Genomic DNA, 20,833 nt, shown 5'->3' with positions numbered 1-20,833 from the left:
AAATTAGTACATACAAATACCTCGCTTCGCTTGGTCTAATTTCAACGTGATTTTCAAAGAATCAAAATCATTAGGGAACAGCTGAATAATAATACTAGTGTGCCAGTTAGAGTTGCAATTTTTGTTTGAATGTCATTTGTTGGCTAAGAAAGAATTATCATGACTGTTGTATATGTGTAAGTGAAAGACATGACATCAGGGATGTTAGAGGTGTGAGGTTGGCAGCCAGTGTGTGTAATGATGGCGGCGGGTGATGTACATGAGGTGCTTGTACAATGTATGTATCGAGAGACAAGTGTAAAATAAAAAGAGAGAACAAAACAAAACATGGCGCAGTCGGTCAGTCGTTTCGCCCGTACAATCTTTACGTGCCGGGGTAGTTTGAAGGCGTAATCGCATTTGTGGCAATACCATCGTCTCCTGAACGTGGGCAACAAAGGCTAACATGGCGGACGCGAACAAGCCTAGCGGGTTGGACCTAACGGGAAATGTCAGTGAAAATTGGCGAAAGTTTAAACAAAACTTCGAAATATTCATGGTGGCGTCAGGAAAGTCGGAACAATCATCGCCAGTTAAAGCAGCTGTTCTTCTGAATTTGGTGGGAGAAAATGCTGTTGAAGTGTTCAATACATTTCAACTTGCAGATGAAGATCGCACAGATTACAAGAAGGTACTTGAAGCATTTGAGGCTTATTGTAAACCCAGAAAAAACGTGCCATATGAAAGGTTCTTGTTGTATTCGAGAAAACAAAAAGAAAATGAACCATTTCAGTTGTTTGTAAATGACTTGAAAAAGCTTGTGAGAAGTTGTGAATTCGGTGAACAATCAGACACAATCGTTAGGGACTGCATATTCATGGGTGTGAGGGACACCAAATTACAGCAAGAAATGCTCCGCATGAATAACTTAACCCTTGAAAAAGCGTGTGAGCTAGGCAAAGTGGCTGAATCAAGCATACAACAAATGCAGTGCTTACAAGGTGACAGAACAAAAGAAGGGATCTATGAACACATGCAGCCCGTGTCGGTAAATGTAGTAAGTTCAAAGCACAGAGGGGGAACCAGTCAGTGGGTGCAAGAGAAGGGTTTCAGTGGCAAGTGCAAGCAATGCAATCTCACCCACATAAAAGGCAAATGCCCAGCATATGGCAAACAATGCCACAATTGTGGGAAGCTCAATCACTTTGCGATAATGTGCAGAAAATCACGTGAAGTAAACAAGGTGAGAATGATAAATAAAAAGGAAGCAGAGAGCTCAGATGAAGATTATTTTGTAGTCAATGGGATAGTAATAGCAAAACAGAGTGTTAAGCAGGTAGAATGTGTAAGAAACCAAGAAAAATCAACAAAGTGGTATGAAAACATAACAGTTGAGGAAAGGAAGATAAATTTTAAGCTTGACACTGGGTCAGAAGTTAACATTCTACCAGAGACAATGTTTAGGAAAGTGGATAATCAACTGAAGGTAAGGGACACCAACGAACTGTTGGAATGCTATGGTGGATTTAAAGTAAGACCCATTGGCATTGTGAAGTTACGGTGTGAATCAAAAGACGTAGTACAATACATGGATTTTCGAATTACCAATGCGGACAGTACCCCAATACTAGGCTTACAGGCATGTGTAGACCTGAACCTGATCAAAAGGGTGCATCTAATTGGACTAGAGGACACAACAGTGAAGGTTATCAAACAAGACTCATCGCAACCAGAATCACCTCATAGCAAGTTCATGCAAGAAAACCAGGATGTCTTCACTGGACTAGGAAAATTTCCAGGTCAGTGCAAAATTAGAGTCTGTCAGGATGCTCAGCCAAGAGTAGCACCACCTAGGAGACAACCGCAAACAATAGCCCCCAAACTGAAAACAACTCTAGAATCCCTAAGGAAGAGAGGAATTATTGAAAAAGTTGAGGAACCAAACTCGTGGGTACATAACCTAGTTGTCATTGAGAAGCCAAATGGTACACTAAGAGTCTGCCTGGACCCACAACATTTGAATCCTGCCATCAAAAGAGACTTTTATCAAATACCAACGATTGAACAGCTAACAGAGCAACTGTCGGGAAAACTATATTTTTCAGTCTTTGACCTGAAGGATGGGTTCTGGCAAATTGAGCTCGATCAAGAATCCAGTGACTTGTGTACCTTCTCTACACCGTGGGGCTGTTACAAATTTCTCAGATTACCGTTTGGTGTGTCCTGTGCACCAGAAAAGTTCCAAGAACTGAATGAAAGTGTGTTTGGTGATATTGACGGTGTTGTGGTGTACTTTGATGACATTCTTGTGACTGCGACATCACTGGAGGAGCATGATAAGTGTGTAGCAAAAGTAATACAGAGGGCAAGAGCTCACAACATCAAGTTTAATCCAGAAAAACTGCAATACAGACTGTCAAAGGTTAGTTTCATGGGACATGTGTTATCGAATAATGAAATTCAACCTGATCCAGGTAGAGTGATGGCGATACAAAAAATACCAGATCCTCAAAATAAGAAAGAGTTACAGAGACTGTTGGGGATGGTTAACTACCTACGACCATTTATACCCAACATGGCAACAATCACAGCGCCTCTGAGGGAGCTACTAAAAACTGATGTGTCCTGGCAGTGGCTGAAATGTCACTCGCAGTGTGTAGCGAATCTTAAAACAGCCGTAAGCTGCGCACCTGCATTGGGGACCTTTGATGCAACCAAGTCCATTACCATTCAAGGAGATGCATCACAGGATGGCCTTGGCTGCTGTCTCCTCCAAAACGGACAGCCCATATCATATGCATCTCGAAGTCTTACCGCGACAGAACAAAAGTGGGCACAAATTGAGAAAGAGCTATTAGCCATAGTATATGCAACTAACAAGTTTCATTACTACATATATGGTCGGGTGGTTCAGGTCCTCACAGATCATAAACCTTTAGTAGCTATTATGAGCAAACCAGTATCAAAGATAATGTCCACGCGACTTCAACGACTCAAATTAAAACTACTGAAGTACAACCTGGATGTTCAGTACCTCCCTGGGAAAATGATGCACATTGCTGATCTACTATCCAGGGCCCATGGGACAGATGCAGCTGAAGATGATCCGGAACTGGATGAAATAGTGCATAGTGTGAGTAGGCATCTTCCCATGACTGAAGTGCGGAAGGAAGAATTTCGACAAGGACTGGCCGCGGACCCAGTGCTGAGTGAGGTGATGAAATGGGTGACGACCGGGTGGCCTCACAAAAAGGGTAAGGTACCAGTGCAGTGCTACCCATTCTGGGGTGTAAAGAGTGATCTTTTTGTAGAAGATGATCTACTGTTTCTAAGTGATAGAATTGTAGTACCTAAAAAACTGAGGCAGAACATGTTGAAAGTTATTCATGAGGGACATCTTGGAGTGGGCAAAACTAAAGCTAGAGCAAGGAGGGTGTTCTTTTGGCCAGGCATGTCGAAGGAGGTAGAGCAATATGTATTAGAGTGCAGGGTGTGTGAGAAATTCAGGACCACAAACCGGAAAGAACCCCTACTCCCTCATGCAGTTCCAACACTTCCCTTTGAGAAAGTGGGAGCAGATATACTAGAATTTGGAGGGAAAAGTTATTTAGTGATTTACGATTACTTTTCAAAATGGCTGGAAATAGTTAAGTTGGAAAGTAAACAAAGCATCAGTGTAATAAAGGCATTGAAAGCCATCTTCTGCACTCATGGCATTCCAAAGATAGTGATGGCTGACAATATGCCGTTTAACTCATACGAATGTACACGCTTTGCACATGAACATGAGTTTGAGATACACACATCTAGCCCACTACATTCACAGTCAAATGGAATGGCCGAAAAAGGTGTAGGAATCGCCAAGAACATATTGAAGAAAAGCTGTGAGGAGGGTAAGGAATATTGGATGGCACTGATGGCATATCGTAACTCACCACTGACGGGTATGGATGTGTCACCATCAGAACTGTTGATGAGTAGGTTAGTCAAAACACAGATACCGACAACTGTGAATAATCTCCTCCCGAAGATTCAGTCTAATACAAAACCACAGTTGATTGCGAAGCAGAGGAAAGTTAAAATGTATTATGACCAGAGAGCTCCAAGGAAGCCTTTAGAATATATGAAAGGGCAAACAGTAGTCATGCAGAGGGGTGTAGTGTGGGAGCCAGCCACAATTCTGGAGAAACACAGTGCACCACGCTCATACATAGTTAGGACCCACTCAGGTCAAGTGGTTCGGAGAAACACTAAATATCTAAGACCCTCCAACTCTGAAGTACCCAAAACAGCAGCATGGGGGAACTATAACATTGTTGATGAAACTAGAGGAGAGGGAAAGGAGCAGGAAATCAACTTAGAGTGTGGTGAAGAGAGTGAAGACAGTAGGAGATGTAAATCACCTGACTTCAAAGGGTTTGACCAAGAGACAGGCCAATGCAGTAGAGGGGTGAGGAGTGATACAGCCAGTCAACCTCAGGATAAGGCTGGAGGCTGGGAGTCAGTATACATTACAAGAACAGGCCGAACTGTTAGGAAACCCAATAAGTTTCAGTAATATTAGCTTTGGGAAGAAAGGAAGGTGTTGTATATGTGTAAGTGAAAGACGTGACATCAGGGATGTTAGAGGTGTGAGGTTGGCAGCCAGTGTGTGTAATGATGGCGGCGGGTGATGTACATGAGGTGCTTGTACAATGTATGTATCGAGAGACAAGTGTAAAATAAAAAGAGAGAACAAAACAAAACAATGACAACATTTTCAAAAAATTAATTGTCTGTATTATTCCTTATTTTTTAAGCTATTGATACTTCCAACATATTTCCGGATCAGCATCATTGTTTTTCCAGATATCCTACAACTACATGCTCTCTTTTGAGGATATTCCAGTTGATTTAGTTCCACTTACTGCCCACTTCAAACAGCTACTCACAAACGCTAGCAGAGAACAACCTCTCATTTTGTTTCTGGATTCCGTGGACCAGCTGACCGGTGCTCAGGATGCCAATAAACTATCTTGGCTTCCATTGAGAATGCCTCCACATTGCAAAGTAAGTCACCTGAAAAATCAAATTACACATGTAAGAATTTTATAGACTTTAATTTTTGATCAAGTTTTGTAAAACAATTCGTAATGACTACCATAAAAGGAATTTCATTAAAAATAATAATGTACTATTTTTGAGACATTCCTGTTCTCTAGTAGGTACTATGTGTTTTTTTATAATTTTAGAAAGTGCATTTATTATTTATAGCATAGTTCAAAGAGAATAACAAGTTATGTGATAAAGATGTTCAAGATGATTGGCATTGATAATTTTGTACAGTTTTACATGTATCACCATGAAAAATCAACATTCCTTCATGTCCACCAGACAATCTGCACATATTTCCTGTCAACGTGTCAGTCACTTTTGTAAGAGACTTCTGTGGATACACAAGCTGAAATAGTAGGTTTGTTTTACTCGCAATTTCTTTTCCTCCCTAGGAGTTGTAAGAGTTAGGAGCAAACTAACCTAGGTCAAAAAGAGTTGGTAACTGTCATGTATGCGAAGAGAACGACTTGTGGTCTATTTTTTTCTTACTTTTTTTTTTACATGGTACAACAGCAGACATCTTAAAAAATTTAATTGTGAATTAAGATTCATCTGAAGGTGAAATTGATTAGGCAATACCAAATATCGTGCCACAAATGATGAGGGCGTAATCAAATTATGCTGCTTATGTTTAAACATAAGATTGTCAATACAAATATACTCCACATAGCCATTAGTAATGAAATAAAAACATGTTAATAAAAATAAGTTATTCAAAATATCATGAGATATAAATATTCCAGCATCATTGTCATTTGTAACGTGATACATAAGTTAATTATTTATAAAAATCACAACTCACTGAATATTACGAACAACATAGAAGTAGATGGTCGTGCTGAAACAACCAGCAGACGACTTGCCCTCACAACTCTTCGTTGAGAGAAGGAGCATCGAGGGCATGACCTGAGTGAGCTGAGAACATCTTGTGTCCTTGAGTAAAACAGCCGTGCGCCATACTCTTTCCGGCAAGTAAAATGTGCAAGGGTGCCCCGAGAGTAAAAAGGTCAAAAAGAGACTTCGAGTAAAACAAACCTAGTAACAAGGATAATAACTGTCTAGGCAACACTAGAATCTATAATTTCTTGGCTCAATGTTCATATGTTTACAACCAGGTTAATAGCAATAATTTTGAACCATTTCTGTAACACAGAATTTGCACATTGCATTGTACAACATTGTAACATGTAATGCATTAAATGTTAGCTTTCAACATAGATATGTATTTATATTTTTAGTTTTTATCACCGTGAGAGTGCATTTAAGACCACTCATTATATATGTATATATATGTTTTCTCCCTCTAGCATTCACTAATATATTACACTCATTGAAAATATATTCCTTTAAAAAAAAAAAACAGAGAAATTTTATGTGTGTACTTGTGATTTCTTACTTCTACATTTTCTTACCACCTTGTTTTAAAAACAGTGGCCATAAATTTTGTTGTGTTTAAGAAAAACCAGATACTTGTACAGTGAACTAAAAATTAATTAGTAAATTTGGCACAATATTTATAAAAGCCATCCCAAACTCGTGCTTTTTTGTATTGATTCCAGCTGATTGTCTCTTGTGCTGCAGAGGAAAAGAATGCTGAGGTTTCCCAGGACTATCATCTGATAAGGCGAATGATTGATGTGGACGACCACTTCATCGAAGTGGCCAGTCTCGGAGAAGATCTTGCCATGCAGGTCATAAGGTTCGTCTCAAGAATCGTGAATTGTGTGTCCCATGTGTTGTGCCTAATGTATTTTTTTATTTAACACCATCGTAGTTCTCTGTTTACTGCTTAGTCCTCCCGCAGGCCGGGCAACCTGGCCTGTCCAATATCCTATACCATACCTAACTTTTTTATTTGAAGAAATTAGTTCATTTGTTCTGAAAAAAATTATTAATGTAATATTAGTGTTTTGTTATAAACATTCTGATAATGGAAATCATGAATATATAAAACATTTTTTCTATTGAAAATTTGGGTACAATTTTTGTATGTTCTTCTGGTACTTCCAAAATATTTTTTTATGAATTTTTTTGTTGCAATTAAAATATTCCCAATTTTATTATAATGTTTTAATCAGAAATGATAAATAATAAATGTAGCATTAATTAAAAATATCTAGTTTTAATACTTCTAATTATAAATCTAATTTTAGAATTAAGGTTAGTAATTAATTACTGTTATGCTCCTATTAAATAAACAATAATAAATAGAGAAAACATTAAAATTGTAAATTTTTAGTACTGTTTACTCGCCCTAACTTAATAATTGGCTGGTAATATAGGACCTCCATTTGAAAACAGCACCTTTGAAGCACTAGGGTAATTACATGTTTTTGAGTGGTTGCAGATATTTTTAGTTTAATTTATTTGTACAGGGGATCATCATTTCACCCGCTCCATAATTATTAGAAACCTATTTTGTTGAACAGCCTTCCTCGAGCTTACTAATCATTTCGAGTTTTTGCTGGACTGTTGGAAAAACATAAACTACACGTTGAAAAGTTACAATGGCACAAGAAACGGCTGAAGCACTAATGGGTGGCTGCCATGGTGGAGGGATTGAGATAATCTGGTGAAGCGGCGCTCATTTCAAGGCTGCAGCGTTGCCAAGTTGTGCGTATCAGTTCTCAGAAATGACCAAAATAGTAATTTTATGCTTCTCCTTTATCTATTAAAAAAATTAGAGATTTGCCAAGAAAGCATTGATTTTGTGTTTTTCTGATTAGGATTTGTGACCGTAGACAAAAATTTTTGTACTTTGGTAAATACATGTTTTAAAAAATTGACTTTTTATAGTCACCATGTTAATCTCCAATGTGCATAACTCGCCCGCGGATAGCGGGGAGTTTACTGTATTTAGACTTTCCTTACATTTGGTTCTTAGCAAGATTGTTAGACACAATTTAGGGCAATTGGGTCTCAATGAGCCACTGTGATTCAGTGGTTGGACAAGTTCTTGTGAGCCTTGGTCATTTCTCTGGATATTTATGTTTCCTCCTCAAAGTGATTAGAGCAATGTGCCATTCACATCTCTTCATCCCTCATAATCTCTAATGACATTGACTTGTTGATGATACATTTATAATTAATTCATTCATTCCTCACTTCAAATCTCTTAGCATAATCATCATCATTATCATTATAATCATCTTAATCATCTCCTCCTCATACTCATCATCATCTCATCCTCATCATCATATCCTCATCATCATCATCTCATCACCATATCCTCATCACCTCATCATCATCTCCTCCTATCATCCTCTCATCAGTATCATCTCCTCATCATCTCACATCTCTTAATCATCTCATCTCATCATCTCACTATCTCATAATCATCTCATCTCATCATCATCATATTATCATCATCATCTCATCATCATCCTCTCATCATGTCATCATCATCATCTCATCATCATGTCATTAACATCATCTCATCTCTTCATCTCATATCAATATCATATCATATCATATCATCTCCTCTCATCACCATATCATCTCATTATCTTTATCTCTTATCATCTCATAATAATCTTATATAATCTTATCATCATCTCATATCATCTCATCATCTCTAATCTCATCATCATCTCATAACTTCATTATCATCATCTCATTATCATATATCATCATCATCATCATCATCATCATCATCATCATCATCATCATCTGCTTCCTGCCTGTGGCCAGGTCAGCAAAGTAAAATGTCTCCGCCTTCCTCTGTTCCTCCACCATTCCTCATCTTTCACTTTACTCCAATCTGCTCCTCTCTCCTGAACTCCTTTAACTTGACGTCAGCCGGGGCTACGCCCCATGAGCCTAGTCAGTCTCCGTTTCCTCAACATTCCTCTCCCCTTCCCCGGCATTTGTACCGCCATGTACGTAGTCGTGTGTTTGAATTGCGCGCCACGAACTACCACAAGAGGGCGCTTAGAAGCAGTGCGGCGATCCCTAAAATTGCTATGTTAATATTAATTGTAAGCCTTTTTGTTGTTTTCATCCATCTTCGCCCCAGTGCTGTGTAGTTTACTTGTGTTTCTTTAATTTAAATAAGTTACCTTAAATAACTATAGACGTTGCCCGGGCGGACCCGAACAGGCACGGACTTGGACGAGGATAGGAATGCTTTTATATGAATTATCATTAAATAAGTAAATAGTAACAAACTTTCCATTGTCAGTAATTTTTATATATTTTTAATGTTTATCTGTAATTTACTCAACTTTCGCCGGGGCACGGAGTCGTAGAATACAGTAACGGTAATTGTGTTGGCGCGAAGGGCGCCATGTTGCCACCTGCGAGCGATGAGCTCAGCCCCAGTCGATCTTCATCACTGACCGAGAGCAGACGCGCCAGCACCCCGGGGACTTCAACCTTTGTTCTGCACTGACCAAGTAATTCTGTCTCGTTAAGTATTTCTGAATCTCTTTCGCTCGTCATCCTCGGGGCAGCTCTCGGTCAGCGGACTGTTTAATTAATTAATTGTCTCAGTCGAGTTTCTTTCATCACCGTGTAATAAGTAAACTTTGCAGCATGGCCACGTGTGTGGACCATGCCTTCACCTAAACCGATTCGTGCCTCAGGCTTTTTAACCGTGTAATGTGTAACGTGTAACGGGCGTGTAGAGAGACGTGTTAGTGAAATTAAATCTGGAGAATTAAATATAAAGTGAGTACTTATTTAATCACGTGGTGAGTGAGTCTAGGAGTGTGGCGTGCCCGACGCCTAGAGCGGGCCAGGTCTGGGTAGCTAGGATAGAAAGGGCTGGTAACTCGTCCCCACTTGGGCTACGTCACGCCCTGAGTGAGAGACTCCGCCGGGTCCACGTGCCCTTCCACGTGGTGGCGCCCATAGTTAACATCTCGAAATCACCGGCAATGCGCGATCAGCCCTCAAATGGCGCCCAAGAGCGTGGGGCGAGTTACATCTTCCGTGAAAACCAGACCTGTACGAGCGTGTGAGATAGGCGGTTGTTACGCGGAGCGCGCGGAACTAAAGTTCGCGCTGGAACTATTGTTCGCGCGGAGCGCATAGCGGGACTCTGGCGCGCCAGCCACGTGATCAGCCAAGCGCACGCTTCCAGGAATCCGCGCACAAACAACGGACTCCGAGCGCAGTAAGTAACACAGTGCTGATGTGTTCGTGAGGACTGTTCGTGTGCAGAGTACCACGTGCGTAGACATGTATCCGTATCCGGACGAGTGTATCGGGTGTTACTTTCCCCGCCCGAGTTGGGACTTGCATGGCAGGACCGCCGCCGGATACGAGTGTGGCTACTGTACGGAGTACCGCATACACGGCGTGACGAAATGTGGAGCTAGGTCGTGTCCCGGAGGTAGTAGCGAGGGATACCGCTGCCAGGAATGTGCCGGCCTGTGGCATCGTGGCTGTATCGGCGAACGTGAATGGACCGTACTGCGCAAGTTTTTTACCTTCACGTGCGCACGGTGCACTGCCTACCTAGCCACCCAGGCGCAGTACGAGGCAGAGACGCTGGAAAATCCTCCACGACACGCCTCGACGCTTCCCGAAACGCCGACGCCGCTCACGCCGACACCGACTCCGATCACGCCGACACCACTCACGCCGAAAAAGACGCCGCTCACGCCGACGCCAACCACGCCGAAAACGACTCCGCTCACGCCGACGCCAACCACGCCGGAAAAGACGCTGCTCGACTCGCCGACGCAGCCCGTGCCAAGGACGCCGCCCGTTGCCGGAACGTCACCGCCGCACCAAGCCGACTCCTCACGCACGACGCCGACCCCAGCACCACGAAGGTACGTCCTGACGTCACCCGCACCGCCACGTGTTACGTTACCGACGCCTACCGCTCTGACAAAGACGCCCGTCGTCCTGACGCCCACGCCCGTCGTCCCGACGCCGACGGCCGCCGTCCCGACGCCCGCCGTGCCGACGCTCATCGACTTGACGTCTCCCGACACAAGTCCGATCCCGCCGCCGCCTGCCACACTGCGTTTCGTCGACCCGACGCCACTTATCCCGACGCCGACGCTCGCCGTCCCGACGCCGACAATTCCGCTTCCGCCACCTCCTGTCCTGGAGCCGCCAACCTCGGCACCTCTCGTCGACCTGACGTCTCCCGACGCTGGTCCAAACGCATCATCGCCAGCAAGACCTCGTTTCGCCGACCTGACGCCACTCATCCCGACTATGATGACGCTTGACTCGCCGAAGCCAACCGAGCGACGCCCGACAACGACCGTCCCACCGCAGTCTGCCACGCCGTCCAGCACCCGCCCCGTGTCGGAGACACCTCCCGACGCCGGAATGACCTCGCCACCGCACCGAACCGCCGTCCCGACGCCACCAAGGTCATTTCCGGCGAAACCCGCATCGTCTCCGCCACACGACTCGCCACGGACGCCACCAGACTCGACGCCGACGCTTCGTGTCACCTTGTCGCCACCACCTGGCTTCGACGTCATCCGGCCGTCGTCACCGCTACCAGAGTGCGCAGTCGCAAACAGGACGCTTTGCGACACGATGTCCAGGGCCATGACGCCGAGACGCCTGAGCGCCGCCCCGCCGCCTGGATTTGCTCCTCTGTGCCCGCCTGGCTTCGAGGCACAGACGGATGAACCGGACCGAAAGAGACGGACGCGCGCGACGCCGACGCTGACGCCGCCTACATGCCCACCTGACACGACGCCAGAATCGACCGAGGCGCCACGACGCCCGATTCCGACGCCGATCGCCGCAGTACCGGAACACCGGTCAAGTGCCCTGCCGCACGAGACGCCACCCAAATGTCGCAAGTTGGCAACATTGGGACGCCGCACCGTGAAGAGTCGCCTGAGCTCCCTACATCCGCCTGTCGCGATGCAGGTCGACGCCACGACGCCGGGACGCCCGACCGTCCCACCGCCGAACGTGACCGTCACCCGGACTTCGACACCTGTCACCCGTCTGTCACGACGGGCCGCGAAGCGCCCGCCTGTCGGCGAGGCTGAGCCGGGTCGTGCCGAGCGCCGCCCGCGCTTGCTGCCCGCCTGCCACGAGCCGCCTGACCTTGGCCGCCGCCGCCCCTGCCGGCCGGCGCCCTGGCCACCGCCACGCTATCACACGCAGCAGCCGCCGCAGCCGCAGCTGACGCAGATTTGGGGCTCGGGACAACTGGTGGGTCACCACCCACAAGGTTAGTCAGCCAGCGCCCATTCTGTCCGTGTGTATCGTCCTCCATAGTGTAAATATTGCTCAACTGTCATTTTGTAAACATTGCTCGCCGCCATCATGTAAACATTGCTCGCCCTTCCATCGTGTAAACATTGCTTGTCCGTCCGTCATGTCAACATTGCCACCTGCCCGCACAAACATAAACATCAACATTGCCACGTGGGAGTGCGCGACGTAAACACCACAGGCAACGCCCCCCAACCATCTGTCAAACGGCGCTGTCATATCGGCCTACTTTCGGAGGGGGCAATTGACGTCGTCCGGGCCTGCGGCCCCTTTGAGCCCGATACGACACCGCCCAACCACCATCTATATTCAAACCTCCCGCTCGTGCGTGCGTGTGTGCGTGTGTGTCTAGCCCGGCAAGAGGGCGCTTAGCTGCAGTGCGCCGCACCCCTAATTTGCTACGTTTTAATATTATTTGTAAACCCTTTTTGTTTTCATCCATCTTCGCCCCAGTGCTGTGTAGTTTACTTGTGTTTCTTTAATTTAAATAAGTTACCTTAAATAACTATAGACGTTGCCCGGGCGGACCCGAACAGGCACGGACTTGGACGAGGATAGGAATGCTTTTATATGAATTATCATTAAATAAGTAAATAGTAACAAACTTTCCATTGTCAGTAATTTTTATATATTTTTAATGTTTATCTGTAATTTACTCAACTTTCGCCGGGGCACGGAGTCGTAGAATACAGTAACGGTAATTGTGTTGGCGCGAAGGGCGCCATGTTGCCACCTGCGAGCGATGAGCTCAGCCCAGTCGATCTTCATCACTGACCGAGAGCAGACGCGCCAGCACCCCGGGGACTTCAACCTTTGTTCTGCACTGACCAAGTAATTCTGTCTCGTTAAGTATTTCTGAATCTCTTTCGCTCGTCATCCTCGGGGCAGCTCTCGGTCAGCGGACTGTTTAATTAATTAATTGTCTCAGTCGAGTTTCTTTCATCACCGTGTAATAAGTAAACTTTGCAGCATGGCCACGTGTGTGGACCATGCCTTCACCTAAACCGATTCGTGCCTCAGGCTTTTTTTAACCGTGTAATGTGTAACGTGTAACGGGCGTGTAGAGAGACGTGTTAGTGAAATTAAATCTGGAGAATAAATATAAAGTGAGTACTTATTTAATCACGTGGTGAGTGAGTCTAGGAGTGTGGCGTGCCCGACGCCTAGAGCGGGCCAGGTCTGGGTAGCTAGGATAGAAAGGGCTGGTAACTCGTCCCCACTTGGGCTACGTCACGCCCTGAGTGAGAGACTCCGCCGGGTCCACGTGCCCTTCCACGTGGTGGCGCCCATAGTTAACATCTCGAAATCACCGGCAATGCGCGATCAGCCCTCAAACTATCTGCTCTTCCCATCTCCATGGTCTTCCTTGGGGTCTCTTTCCTGTGTACATCAATTCCATTATTTTCCTAGGCAGCTTCTCTTTTCCCATTCTCTGCACATGTCCATACCATCTCATTCTTGCTTTTTCAATGATCTCATTCAATTCTTGTACTCCTGCTCTTGCTTGTACAATCTCTTTCCTGATTTTGCCCTGCCTTGTAACTGCCAACATACTTAGCATATTCATGCCATTCATTACCTTTAACTTTTTATTTGTTTTCAATAATATAAGTTATTAAGTTTTAAGTGTTTTATATTCTTTGCATCTTTCATAACCCTATGACAGTAGCTGTTTAGTACCTATATCTTATAGATTATTGGATGAAATGAATTATATTTTTCAATTCAAGAACTACATTCATATTTGAATAAATTTGTTAACCAATATAATTTCTGTATGAGTACAAATGCAATGTTGGATTTCAGCTAGAAAATGGTGTATTGGGTGGTTTTGATTGTGTACTTTGGTTTAGGATGTGGATGCAAACGGCTCACAGAGACCTCTCGAACTATCAGTGGCGGTTAGTGTCTAACGCTATAAGTAAGTGTTCCTTGCCTATCTTCGTGAAGCTAGTGTTTGCTGAGATCTGTCGCTGGAGGAGTTACACCAAACCACAAGATACCCACCTGGCTTCAACTGTAATGGATTCTATTATGTTGCTGTTTGAGCGTGTGGAGAAGCAGGTAAGAAATCAACACAATGTCTAGAGGTCACGAAAGTCATGAAAAGTTCTGAAATAAACTTTAATGGTGCTGGAAGTCATGAAACTTTAATATACATGAGCCTTTATAACTTGCATGTGGTTTTTTAACGTCTCATTTCAGTTCATAGTCGCAATTTTGTAATGCAGGTAGAATTTTATAAACATTTGGATGTGGCAAAGATGTATTGTGTATTGTATAAACTATATAATAAAGAAGCGATAAGGAGGGTTGAATTGTTACCATGTAGACAGGGTTGCCAGTAGATAATTGAGGAATTTTAATTCCTTGTGGCATGTTTACACAACCATTGATAGTTTAATTACTAGTTTGACCTAAAATTTGATAAAACAACCTAAACTTAGGGGATGAATGAAACTGGGGGGGAAGGGGGGGTCAGACGGGCCTGGGCACTGTAATTGGGGGGCACTAAATTGGCAGAGTAATTTTTACCATAACTTTTTACTTGAACATCGTAGTTTTAAAACACAAAAAAAATGGAGGGTATATGAAATGAATTTTTGTATTGGAAGATACTTTTGTATATGTCAGCTATTTAAAAATATTTTTTGCATACCATCTAACTTGCGATGGTATGGTGGTACATACCACTGAATTATGGTACAAATACCTTCTAGATTGTACGTCTGGCAACACTGCCGTGACCCTGTGGGAACCATGGAGGGAAATCCCCACCCGACCTTGGAAAGTAGTGTCAGTTCTCACCTCCGCCCCAACCCGGCCATGCACCATTAGTATGATCTAGCTTCAGCTGATCATTCACCCTGGAATATCTTTTCATATTTGTAGCATTTCTGTTCTGTCAGTTAAGTCACTTTTGCTGTTTGCAATTATACAATCTCGTCAACTGTTTCAATTGTGTTGGACAATTGTTTTTAATCACAAAACATCTAAAAAAAAACCGTCTGGTGCAGAATTCAAAAGAAGAACTAAAGAATGAGAAAAAGAAGCTAGCTAGCCAGTCTTTGTCCTTGTTATTATCTTGGCTTAATGTCAAAGACGTTACTGAAGAAGTTACGTTATTAACTAATTTGATTTTTTAAATGTTACTTTCTCATTTTATTTATTCTATTAGAAATGTATTGCACTAGAACTTAAATAGGGCCCCGTTTATGTCTAAAATTTAATTTCACACAACAGTTCTTAAGTCTGTAGGCAAACAAAGGACATTAATACTTTGCTGCATGTATCTGTTTGTGTATCTATGGCTCTGTTAATGATTATATATTATTAAACTTGACATTTCTGTGTATACAATCATTGTACTATTTATCGTAGTATTGGTTTGTGGGTATTTCATAGTAACATTCTTGGAGAAGCAGTAATTTAATATTAGCTGAGTTTATTTTTAATCAATGATTTAGCAGACTTCATTTTAAGAGAGCAAGGTTTTCTATTAAAACTCAGAAATACTGAATAGAAATAACAATAATCTTATGGAATTTGGATCAAATAGACCTACAAAATTGTCTATTAGTTTAGGTTGGTTTAGTAATATAAGTTTATGAGGTAAAATTTTTTTTTGTAGCTGTGTAGTACTATGATTAAGTGTAAGAGAAGGCTAAAAGCCTTAACTTCACCATTAAGTCAATAAATAAAATCTCTTTCAGCACAGACTTACAGGCGTAGGTAGTTTTCGTAGTACCTATTTATACTGGAAATAGTTTGGAAACTTCATTAACCTTCTGGAAAATTTTAAGTACCTACTTATTGTACATAACATATTTATGTTTTCCAATATTACAAAATGATTGTTTAAATACATATTTGCAAATTTTCCATACAGTAAAATATTATGAATATTTCTAACTCAATGTACCCACCATTTAATAGCTTAGAACATATTAATATTATATCCAAAATAAAGAATTATTAAATATTTTTGACCTTCAAACACTATTTTTCATCCCTTGCACTAATAATGAGGTTGTATAAAAATTTTCTTTTCACCAAGGTTTGAGATAATGATGGTTGAAAATAAATTTGAACAAATTTGATACAAAGGAAGTTTTTAAATTTCAACCCCAGATTTTGTGGTAGTAATTCATTTCATAAAAAATTGTTTCAGACAAAGTTTTAGATGATTTTAGGATCTATACAATAAATTATAACGGATTTGATAGTTTATCTATATAAAAAAAGTAATTTTTTTTAATTCAAACCATGTTATTTCCACCCTTGCAGTAATAGTTGGCTAGCTAAAAAAATTTTCAACAATTGTTTTAGACAATAAATAAGAATTTTAAAAAAATAAGAATGGTTTTCGAAGTTTTCATGGTTTTATTTATTAAATTTTTTTTATTTTTTTATATATTTTTATTTATTTTCTTATTTAAACCCCAGGTTTTTTCAACATCTTGCAATAATGGTTTGTATTATCAAAAATTGTTTCATGCAGATGTTATGGATAAAAATTATAAGATTTAAAAACAATTTGAATGGATTTGATAGTGTGCCCACTAAGGGAATCATTAATTTTTTGTCATTCAACCTCTGTTTATTCCACCCCTTGCAGTTATGGTAGGTCGTATAAAAAATTGTTTTCAGACAAAGTTGTAGATAATAATTCAAGGTTATACAATAAATTAAAATGAATTTAATAGGTTGCATATTATGGGAGTTATGAATTTTTTTGTCTTTCAACTCCTGTTATTTTCCACCCCTTGCAGTAATGGGTGGTCATATAAAAGATAATTTCAGACAAAGTTGTAGATACTATTTTTAGTTTTTACAATAAAAAGGAATGTATTTAATAGTGTACAAGGTACGGATTTTATGATATTTTTTTTTTTAATTTATACCCCTCTTTTATTCAATCCCTTGCAGCAATGGTTGATCTAATCAAAAATTGTTTTAAAGTCAAGTTAATTCAAATAATAAGATTTACAAACACTTTGAACTAATTTGATGGTGTGCCTACGAACAAAGTTATAATTTTTTTTTGTATGTGGTGGTGATATGACGTGTTGTCGGGAAAGGTTTAATTTTAGTTGTTTGGTTTGGGTAAAAATTAAGGGGGGGGGGGGGGGGGAATAAGTTCTTGCCTAGGGTAGAAAATAGTTTTCAATTTTAAGGCATTAATAATACTTAAGAAAAAATGTATAAGGCTGATAAGTAGTCAGCTCAATAAAAAACAATCAGTAATAGTTAATAAAACTGCTGAAACTAAAACCATATGTAAACCAATAATATTTGTGTAATTATAGCTAATATATGATATTGTTATGAATATAGGAATTGGTATGTATTTCTCTGTTTTTATTTGTTTGCCTGTTGACTTTGTGTAGGTATCCATTTATTATTTGGTTTGTGCAGGATTTTCCAACTCTTAATCTAATGCATGAAAACATTTTTATTGGGTACATAGCCTACTTGTTTCACATTTTGTTTTGTTTATACAAATTGCTCCTTGCTTGCAGTTTTCTTTAATTTACATGATGATATTACAAAAATGAAATAGTATTTTGTAATATATTTACTTCAGTCCCTTACAAAATTTAAAAAAAAAGTCATTTTGCAAAGACACACTTTTCTTGTTTTATTTTTGCAATAAAAATTTTAAGGTAGAATCAAAATTAAGGGATTCAATATAATTTTAATGTTCAATTTTTGTGTTACATTTCAGCATGGACGCATACTGGTATTCCACGCTCTAGCATACATAACAGCAGCCAAGAGCGGACTCTCTGAATCAGAGCTAGAAGATCTCATATCGTTGGATGACAAGGTTCTTGATGACGTATACCAGTACCACTTGCCGCCGGTCCGACGCATACCACCCCTTCTCTGGACAAGGATAAGAAATGACTTGCCAAACTATTTGTCTGAAAGAGAAGCGGACGGGGTTAGTGTAATGAATTGGTATCACAGGTAGGAATGTTTTTAGTCAGAATGGCAGGTGCCATAAAGCTGCATGGTTATAAACTATTGCGTTGTTTTATGTATCTGACATAAACTTGATAGGGTTTCAAGGTTTATATGCGTCGTAAGATATGGTTTTGATGGACACCAACATGCAGAGGACATGTGGACCTGGCAGAGACTCACTCTCTCAAGGCATGATCTCGCCCGTGTGGGGATGAGACATGAAACTTCCTTAGATGACTTGGCCCACTCGTAGCATCTGACATGCTGTTGCATGTTGATTCTAAACACTCGTGGGCTCTACATGCCTCGCTCTCCACAAGTAGTGACCACGTGGTCGAACAAACAGACATGTGATTCAGCAGAAATGTTTATTGCACATGACAATGGTACATGGTTTACAAAAAAAAATACACTTAAGCAGGTAAAAACCCCTGCAGCATGATGTCAGTTTACTTGAAGAGTCTGTTGCGTTGATTTCAGAATCCTATTTACCAGTTTTTTTATTTACTTAAAAAGTCTACCACCCAAGGTAGACTTGGAGGATGAAAGAAAACATTTTATAAAATATATTTTAACTTCATTGATGGAGATCACAAGATATAAAAAAGTTGAGGTCTTTGGAGTGAGAAAGGGTACCTTTCTTGTATGACGAAGAGAAACTAGGCTGAGCGCTGCGCTCAGGAGCGATAGCTCGGTGTCTTTGCACCTTACCAAAGACCGTTATTTTTTTCAAATGCATGCCATCGGTGAAAATGTTTTAACATACAAATGCCCCTGAAAAAAAATACTACAAACTCTCATAAAGTACAAATGCTTAATGAGTAATGAACTAAAAAAATAATTATTTAAAATTATCTAACTTCACCTGTTCTCGGCTAGCTTTCGGGTGCGCTTGTGTCCGTCTTTGAGTTATTATTTTAAAACATAATAAACAGTTGATTGTCTGCTGGACAGGACCATAGCCCTTGGGAAAAAGAATATACAAATTACTGGCACTGAGTTTACTGCACTCTCCCCCTTGTCTCAGGGAGGTGGTGTGCTATTCAAAATGGACTTGCCCACACGTCACTCATCGCATATATAATTTATAGTACAGAAGCAAGGAGAGGTGTTGGGGAAGGTAGTATGTGTGGTCATATTAGACTCCATAAGGGCGTAGCCCTGGATCACGTCAAACTGAAATGGAATTTAATTATTCAGTTGTTGAAATGTTAAAATTAAAAAAAAAACTCAGCATTGATCAGAATATTTGAAATTAAATTTTAAATTTTGAATGATTCGACTTTTACAACAAGACTGAACTGAGGGAAAAATGCATATAAATACTGTTTGTATAAAATGAACCAATTTTTGATCCAGATTTTTAATGATGGGTAAGTGCACAAATTAAACCAGAGCATGAGAACTCCATTATTTTGGAGGTCAACTTGCGAACTCTCCTCTTACAGCATGGCTGTCTGCTACAGAACTTTGGTCAAGGTGTGTGACAAGACGTGCAGAGTTGAGGGAGTGCCGAGAGGAAGTGGGGGAAATCATATCGACCTTAGCAACATCACAGTACTTATCCCTTCACTTTGTTTGCCTCCGTATCACTGATTGGCCGTTATTACGACCTCATTCAAAACTTGGTGTACTTAATGCAATATTTTAATTATCATTTTCAATCAATTCAGTTTCCTTTTAACTATTTCAAGGAAAAATCAGATGATTATAATTTCCTTCTACCAAAAATATTTAGCTTCCTAAAATATTTTCTAAACATTGTGCCATTCTTTTAGTGTGACCCCCACACAAATTGCTATTCTCTGTTCCACGATGTAATGGATAGGTTATTTGGGGCTGTCGATGGCCCTAATTGCTATCAGCTTATACTGATGTGGTGAGGGCATTGGTTCAATTCCAATCATGGCATGACTTAATACTAAAATTGATGATGCTGAGTCAATTCCCAAGTGGTTTTGAGGCACAGGAGGTATTTTAGAACTAATATTTATAATTTTTTTCTACGCTGATATACTTTTTCAGCCACAAATTACTTATGTAAAATATAAAAAAAATTATGGTACATAAGAAAATTGATGTTTCTTATAGCTGTTTCAAGAATCCTTTCTATTAAAATTGGTCAATTTTTTTCCCTTCAAATTATGTAAAAAAAAAGTTTTAGTTTTTCAGCTATATTTTATGCTTGAAAAGTTTTTGATTAACATAATTTACTTTATTTATTTACAAATAAAATATATTTTTGAGCAAACTTTTTAATGTTTTATCTTATTATTTTTACATTTTAACAATTTATGTAATTTTTCAGGCAATTCCGTGATGCAGCAAAAGAAAGATACTTCAAAAATATGAATATGGCCACATATTTTCATTCATCAATAGCAGACTATTTTCTTGGTATTTGGGGAGGAGGAAATCCGAAACCCTTCAAATACACAGAAATACAGCGACACAGGCAAGTAGATAAATCTTGATATTGATAAATTTTTTTTGCTAAATGTAAGATACACTCTCAAATATTTAAATATTATTATTTACACTGTACAGAAGTGTGCAAAATTACACATAAAACTGTCTTCTAATATAA

The 20,833-nt window shown here is 40.6% G+C and overlaps 1 protein-coding gene across 1 annotated transcript in view; it reads left to right on the top strand.

Moving 5' to 3' along the window:
- LOC134528942 (NACHT and WD repeat domain-containing protein 2) overlaps positions 1-20,833 on the top strand; it is a 122,263-nt gene that overhangs the window by 22,554 nt on the left and 78,876 nt on the right. The window contains exons 9-13 of the mRNA XM_063362610.1: positions 4,828-5,028; positions 6,633-6,772; positions 14,130-14,340; positions 18,005-18,249; positions 20,555-20,701. Coding sequence (XP_063218680.1) covers positions 4,828-5,028; positions 6,633-6,772; positions 14,130-14,340; positions 18,005-18,249; positions 20,555-20,701 — 944 coding nt within the window. The remainder of the gene's footprint in view (positions 1-4,827; positions 5,029-6,632; positions 6,773-14,129; positions 14,341-18,004; positions 18,250-20,554; positions 20,702-20,833) is intronic.

Source organism: Bacillus rossius, chromosome 2 (genome assembly GCF_032445375.1).
Source record: "Bacillus rossius redtenbacheri isolate Brsri chromosome 2, Brsri_v3, whole genome shotgun sequence".
NCBI lineage: Eukaryota > Metazoa > Arthropoda > Insecta > Phasmatodea > Bacillidae > Bacillus > Bacillus rossius.
The sequence above is the reverse complement of the archived record's forward strand: the minus strand, read 5'-3'. Positions and strand labels throughout refer to the sequence as shown.